General features: G+C 25.4%; 1 protein-coding gene across 4 annotated transcripts in view; it reads right to left on the bottom strand.

The window, feature by feature from the left end:
• Positions 1 to 7,853, bottom strand: part of LOC102678620 (bromodomain-containing protein 2-like) — a 21,286-nt gene that overhangs the window by 6,030 nt on the left and 7,403 nt on the right. For all 4 annotated transcript variants that reach the window (XM_031508709.1, XM_006612027.1, XM_006612028.1 and 1 more), the window contains 8 exons: positions 7,649 to 7,744; positions 7,473 to 7,574; positions 7,237 to 7,382; positions 7,003 to 7,150; positions 6,356 to 6,923; positions 6,104 to 6,262; positions 5,611 to 5,730; positions 5,345 to 5,494 (listed from right to left, as the gene is read on the bottom strand). In XM_031508709.1, the coding sequence (XP_031364569.1) occupies positions 5,345 to 5,494; positions 5,611 to 5,730; positions 6,104 to 6,262; positions 6,356 to 6,923; positions 7,003 to 7,150; positions 7,237 to 7,382; positions 7,473 to 7,574; positions 7,649 to 7,744 (1,489 nt within the window). The remainder of the gene's footprint in view (positions 1 to 5,344; positions 5,495 to 5,610; positions 5,731 to 6,103; positions 6,263 to 6,355; positions 6,924 to 7,002; positions 7,151 to 7,236; positions 7,383 to 7,472; positions 7,575 to 7,648; positions 7,745 to 7,853) is intronic.

Below are 7,853 nucleotides of genomic sequence, written 5' to 3'. Positions count from 1 at the left end.
TAATAATAATAATAATAATAGTAGTAGTAGTAGTAGTAGTAGTAGTAGTAGTAGTAGTAGTAACAGTAGCAGTAGCAGTAGCAGTAGTAGTAGTAGTAGTAGTAGTAGTAATAGTAATAGTAGTAGTAGTAGTAGTATTAGTAGTAGTAGTAGCAGTAGCAGTAGCAGTAGCAGTAGTAGTAGTAGTAATAGTAGTAGTGTAGTAGTAATAATAATAAAAATAAAAATAAAAATAATAATAAAATAATAATAAAATAATAAAATAATAATAATAATTATTACAATAATAATAATGACAGTGACGAAAATGATTATTACAAAATGCTGACTACAAAAACAACAAACTGCCTTGTATTTTTTAATTCTCGTATAGTATATTGTAATATAATATAATTAATGTAATGCAATAGAATTAATGTAAATAAAAGTCACGTAAATGGTACAATACGGACTCAACTTAAACATGAATGATACAAAAGTATCACACTCATACAAGCAGTTTCAAATGTAATTTCAAGTCGTAGTTAGCACAATATTGAGATCGGTGGCAAGATACTTCTGCTCGATGTTTGTCTGATATATTAATTATATAAGTTACAAATAGCAATTCTATACTATTCAATCTGATTCATGCTCATAAATAAATCATATTTGTCGATGGAATGATCAATAGTAAATTATAACTCGCAAAATGTACAAAATAGACGAAAAAATTGCAGGAGGAAATGAAGAGTCAAGAAACATCAAGTAGAAGTTCCAGCATATCTTAATTTATATAATATAGTTTAACTGGACCACCAAATGAGCCAACCCCGACTCTAAACGACAATTCGAAGAACCAGTTTTTTTTATCTTTTTCATTCATCTACTATCTTTGTGTATGCATTTAAAAAAGTCTCCTGTGTATCGCATTTTTTTTCTTTTAACTTACAACTATTATTAATATTTTATGATATATTAGTTTTTACTATGTACAAAACGCGTATGCTTGTGTTATTGTTGCTATTCAATTCGTAATACGCACAAAACAGATAGAACGCATAAGTAATTGTTGAGAACAAAAATAATTAGTAGTTGTTTTAAATAAAAGAGCATCTCAAATTGTAATAATTCGTTAAATCTGCTTTTGCGTATAACGATCTTGAAGGAAGAATGACGTTCCAGTCTGGCTAAAGATGCGAAAAAATTTTGACGCGTGCTCTCATTGAATAAATGCTACAAAAATTTTGGAAGGCGATATCAATATTATTATAAAATGCCCTATATTTCGTGTTACAAGCTAATGATGATTGTATTGTAATAGATGCATAGTTTCTATCTAATTCAGCACACGCCATTAATTTCTCATATTCTAACTAATTATTTGGAATTTTTCTATTTACTTTTAATATTTTCAGAAACATAAGATCATTTTTTTAATCAACATTTTTTTTTTTAATTTAATATTTAATTTTTTTTTTAGAAACCATAAACAATTTTCCGATCAGTTGTAATATTTTTTCATGAAATTAAATAATAATCAAATTTAATAATAATCAATAATTGATTTCTCTATTTTGTTTTTTTTTTGCTGGAACAGTAAGTACATTGCTGACTGTACGATTAATGATAACATTAAATTGTACTTAGTGCGAATTTGATCACTTTTTAAATGTTATGCAACATTTTGAAGCATGTAATGCTTCTAAAAAAGCATCTTAAAATCTTATATTATCAGTTATGTCCATAACTCTTCATGTATATATTTTACTATATATATAAGAACTAAATTTACATGATATTTCAACAAAAAACGCTATCATGGAGCAGACATTTATACATAGAGATATAAAAACAAAATATCACTAAAATTAACTTCATTCGAACTCGTATAAAAGATTTTCTAAAAATGTTTTTTAATAGGACGGGTTAAAATTAATATTATTTGAAATTTTTACAATATGAATCCTCTGAATCAGTAATATACATTATGTAAATTTAGGAAATTTATCATTGAAAGAAAAAATTTATCTTTAAATAGGATTGTTGTATTTAGCAAGGTATGTAAAACCACACCAATCTACATAGAAATAATCGTTTAATATAATGATACTGATTTGTATTGTAAAACGAAACTGCACTAAATTTTAATTCAAGTAACTTTAAAAATGAAAAACTGACAATGGCTATCAATGAAGAACTAGTGGTAAATAGAAAAATGAAACGACGATTAGCAAAGCTTAGCGGAGTGCAAACAATGTGTTTGGAGGCTAGGGTGCCACTTCTTCTACCTGCTCTCGTTCTTAATTCTTCTATAATTATCTTCAGAGTTCCCTCCATTTAATACAAACAATATATCTACCTTTTTTGTCTGTGTTATTATAATTTGTACACTCCCCTTGCCGTTTTCTGATATGTTAACATAAACCTTGTATGCTCAAAGTCATTAATCTTACAAAAAATAAATGGAAATTGTTGATTGTATCACATATCATATTCTCCGCACACTTTACTATTTTTTTTTTCAAATTATCTTCTACTTGAATTGATGTATTTAAAGGAAGAATTAAAATTTTATTTTAATCTCATCATTTTATCTAAATAATACTATTATACCAAAGCATATTTATGAGGTGATAAATCTTATTAATTGACTTTTTAAAGGGAAGCACCACTTCTTTGGCTTTATCGAAATAAACCTACTTAAGAAATGGAATCAGTTTTATATGAGATAACATTAGATAAGAATTTCTTAAGAAATATGTATAATTCTGATACTGTTTGCGGAGGCGACATTAACACGAGAGTGTATTTAATTAAAATCATTATTTGACGCGAAAGCTGTGAATTATAGTAACCTTAGAATTTGCAAATCCAGCCACCAATACACATTGTCTGCATTTGTTTCCCGTGTGTATCATAATATATTGCCTAATTTGTTTCTCTTAAATATTGACTTATTAAGTTCGCACAGTTAAACTGTGGAAATAATTATAGTGTTCAGAAGCCTAAACACAGTTCTCACGTCACTCATAAGTGCATATTTACACTTAATGTAATAATGACGCTTCTTAAATATCATTATACTATCATCTGAGAAATGATACGATATGAATGAATCAATGCGAGGAAACAAACTTAATGATTTAAAAAACACAGTGATACAAGTAATGCTCTGCTTATCAATTAATGTAAATAAATATTAAATTTGCAAGAGTTAATATATTGCATGATGTTGCTTGGGTTATGTAGGGCAATATAATTGTCAGGAGAAGCTACAATGTATACTCCAAGGTACTAACATTTGACACTACAGTCCCTGCTATATATTATTGTATTCTTTATATGTTTTAATATAATTTTCTCAAATTCTAACCGAATAACCTTACCATTCCAAATTTCTGATCCAAGTATCAAAATACGCATATCCTTATATATTTAAACTCGAGACTGCAGTGAAAAATTCAGTGACCTTGAATAGCAAACTATACTTGACTTTCGAGCAACAGAATGTATTGTCAACACCGACAGGGCAAGAGAAAATATAAGTAATCATCTTTAATCAATAATATAATTTGTGAAACAAGCTGGCATGGCATATGGTATCCTCTAAACACAGTCTGCACTCCACTAGCTCACCTTTTTTTTACCATTGCATATTGTCTTGTAAATTAAATAAAAAATTTTTAATTATGTCAAGTTTCAAATTTAATATCCAAAAATTTTTTTAAAAATATATTTGTTTCAAAAATTGTAAATAAATATAAATAAATTTATAATTATGTTTTCATTATTAGTTTCATAATAATAATAAATATGTTTAAATTTATTTATAATGAAACTTGACACGAAATTCGTACTTGCATTAATATAACGCAGCACTTAAGCTATACGATAACGCCGTCCTAATAAATACAATTAATAAGCAAGATTTAGCAGCTTAAGAAGATATTTGCGATGCATTTGTGCAATTAAACCCCCGTTTAAAAAATCTTTTTATATCTATTTTGCAACTTTATCATTATACATATTGCATCAATAATGTTGCACCAGCATATTCGATTGTTTCATTTGCCAATACGAAATTAGTTAGGCACAGAGTTCATTTCATTTTTAAAAAATTCTTAGTTATCACCAAATCATAGGGTATTAAATGCTATTTTCATTTTTTCATGTGAAAAAATAATTTTATTATTTGTAATTTTTTTTAAACATTCTTTTCTTTTTTTATATGAAATTGATAATTAATAATTAAAAAACACTGCACTAACATTATGTTTTTTATTTAATCACATATCTTTTAAAATAAAATATCTAATATATTATATCTATATAAATATAGAATGTTGCACTCAAATTCTTTTTATATATATTTGCATACATTTAGAAAATACCATTGATATTAAAATGAAAGATAAAATAATTTTATAGGAACCAAAAAGATATACACAAAAAAAAAAAAAAAAAAAACATGCAAAAAAAAAAAAATTTTTTTTTAAAAAAAAAAAAAAAAAAAAAAAATTAATTTTTTTTTTTTTAAAAAAAAAAAAATTAATTTTTTTTTTTTTAAAAAAAAAAAAATTAATTTTTTTTTTTTTAAAAAAAAAAAAATTAATTTTTTTTTTTTTAAAAAAAAAAAAATTAATTTTTTTTTTTTTTTTTTTTTTTTTCAAAATTTTAAAAAAAACCTTTTTTATTAAAAAAAAAAAAAAAAAATTTTTTAGGAACCAAAAAAATATACACAAAAAAAAAAAAAAAAAAAACATGCAGAAATAATAACATTTTTCTCTATAAAAATGAACAAAAAGAAAAAATTAATATATTTTTTATTAACATATAGCAAATACCCACATGAAATGGTGAATAATTTTATTTGAAATAATCAAGAGATTCACGTCTATGATTTTTATATTTCATTTAAAATTATAAATTTTTTTCACTCATTTAAACAAATATTCTTATTTTAGAAATGAAGAAATATACAAGTTTATATATATATACAATAGAAATACAGTTTATCTTGTTATAATAAAACAAGAAATTAAGATATTAAAGGAACAAAAAATATGGAATATTAAGTGCTTGCTAAAAATTTATAAGTATATTGTCTTTGTAATATCTCTGAGCATAAATGTGAATAGAAATCTGTGCTCTATCAAATAAATTACTATAATGAATGTTATGAAATATTTGGACTAAAAATTTTCATTCCCCAAATAAACAATCGCAAATAATCCTATAATTTCAAATCTCACAGAAAAATTAGTTTATATATTTTCAATGAAAACTACTCATTTATAAGTAGTTTATTGTTCCCAAGTAAGGGTCTAATAATAGCAACAGTTACATGAGGTTTATATCTAACCTGCTTCACTGTCGCTTGAATCACTGGAGCTCGAAGAAAGTGAACTACTGCTGGAATCACTATCACTGCTACTACTGCTTGACGCTGACAATCGTGAAGGCCCACTAGCTCCTCCTGTCCCAACTACATCGACTGATTTACTACTGTCTTCTGTAAAACAAATTTGAAAATAATTTTAAAAAATAAATTTATAATCACATTCAATTATAATATTATTTATATTTACAACGAATAAAAATGCAATATAAGAAAATCAAAATACCAACCTTTTTTAGCGGTTTTCTTAACATTGCCTAATTGCCCTGTAACATCTTGTAACCTCTTCTCGAGTTCTTGTTTTTTCTCTGCCATTTGTTCATCTTTAGATTTACCACTAACTTTTTTATCTATAAAAAATAAGGAAATATCGAATATGTAAAAAATATATGTAAATAAATATTTATCGTTATAAATATTTTTAATAATAGTAATAATTTAAATAGAAATTATAGAGACATTATATTTAAGAAATATTATTTTCATTTGCATTAAATGTTATTATAATCAAATATTTTTAAAACCTTAATAAGATATTAATATCTATAAATATGTCTATAGATTCTATTAACTATAAGTTTTTTATTATTAAATTATTATTAAATTTAAGTTAAATTTACATTTCTATTAATTTTTATTCAAATTACTTAATATATTTTAAAATTTTTGTAAAGAATAAGAATTTAATTATGAAATAATAATAAAATTTAAAACAAAACTTACGTGGCTTTTTTCTAAGACATGAAGCGACATAACTTTCCAATTCCCTCAATGTGGATGGTTTTAATGTTTCAAAATCAATTTCAATTTCATCTGGATTGGAATCCCTCAATGAAGGCTCTCGAGATTGTATTATATGCACAACTCGTCCTAATTTATCTCCTATAATAATAAAAAAAAAAAAAAAATCTATTATGAGAAAATATTTGTGTATAAAATATGAATTTTCTTATATTATTAATTATTATTAATTACCAGGTAATTTATTAATATCCAAACTAAGTTGCCTCTTTTCATCATAAGACATTGGTTTAGCATTATCCTCATCTTCAGAATCAAACGTAATTGGTGGTGGTTGACTACTAGCATTCTTCTTTTTAGTTCCAGCTGATCTACTATTTGCTTTTGGCCTTTTATTTGTAGTATTTGTTGTTGCAGCTTTCCCAGGTCCTCGTCCTTTTCCTCCTTTTGTCTTAGCATTTGCTGCTGTTGGCAAATGATGACTCATGCTTCCTGTTGCATGAGTTTTATTAGGTCCTACTGCTATTGCTGGATGATGAAGATCACCACCCATACCACCTGGCATTTTTAAATCACCTCCCATTGCAACACTGGCTATACTAGCACCAACACTATCAGAGACACTTGGAATTCCACCACTTGGTTTCATTAGTTCTTTCATGGCACCAGTATGACTGGCAACAAGACTACTACTCTTATTGCCCATTGGCCTTGATTTTGTCTTATCCGGTTTCTTCTTTTTACTCTTCTTTTTACCACTTTCTTCTACTAATTTTCTCATTTGTTCTTGCATAGCTTTCAGCTATAAGGTAGATTATTTTTCTTTATGTTACATTCATAAAAAAATTATATCAGTATAGAAGAAAAAGGTTACAATGTACCTCCTGCTGTAAAGCAACTAATTTTTGAGTACGTTCTTCGTCTGAATCATCACTTTCAGAAGAACTTTCGGATCCGGAACTACTGGCACTACTACTGCTACCTTTCACTACTATACTTCCCATTGGTTCATCCGGGATTTTTGCGTACCTAATTTAAAAATTGTATTTAATCAAAATGATGAGATGATAAGAATAAATAAAAATTATAGTTTTAATATTTATAAAAAAACAAACCTCATTTCAAACACATCTTGGAGTTTTCTAGCCATTGCTACAACATCGTGATCTGGAGGATTATATTTATAACAATTAGTAAATATGAGTCGCACATCACTAGCAAATTCTTGTGCTGTTTTATATTCACGATTATCCATTTTTGTCTGCAAAAGAAGAATTATATTAATTAAATAATTTTTAATAATATAATTTTTTAAAATCATATAATGTAATATTAATTTAAAAATCACTACCTTTACAGTACCAAGATCCATTGGTTTTTTTATAATGTCATGATAATCGTGAAGACCTAAGAGTTCAGCATCAACTGGCTTATAGAAGGGCCATGCATATCCCTATATATAATTAAGATAAAAATTATAATAATTAAGTATTATTTCTTGTTTGTATAAGATTTATATTTAATTACCGAATGTTTTTTCGAAAATAATTCTTTTAAAATCTCATTACAAGACTTCAAAGCTTCTGAAAGTTTCTCTTTAGACTTTCCAGTTGTGTGTTGAGGCTGTAAAATAATAATATACAAATAATTATATGTATAATTATACATAAAATTAAAATATTAAATTACATTTTCAAACATCATAAATTATAAAAAAAAATTTTAATAATTA

This window comes from Apis dorsata, unplaced genomic scaffold (genome assembly GCF_000469605.1).
Source record: "Apis dorsata unplaced genomic scaffold, Apis dorsata 1.3 scaffold_98, whole genome shotgun sequence".
Lineage (NCBI taxonomy): Eukaryota > Metazoa > Arthropoda > Insecta > Hymenoptera > Apidae > Apis > Apis dorsata.
Note: the sequence above shows the minus strand (reverse complement) of the source record. Positions and strands in the feature narration are given on the sequence as shown.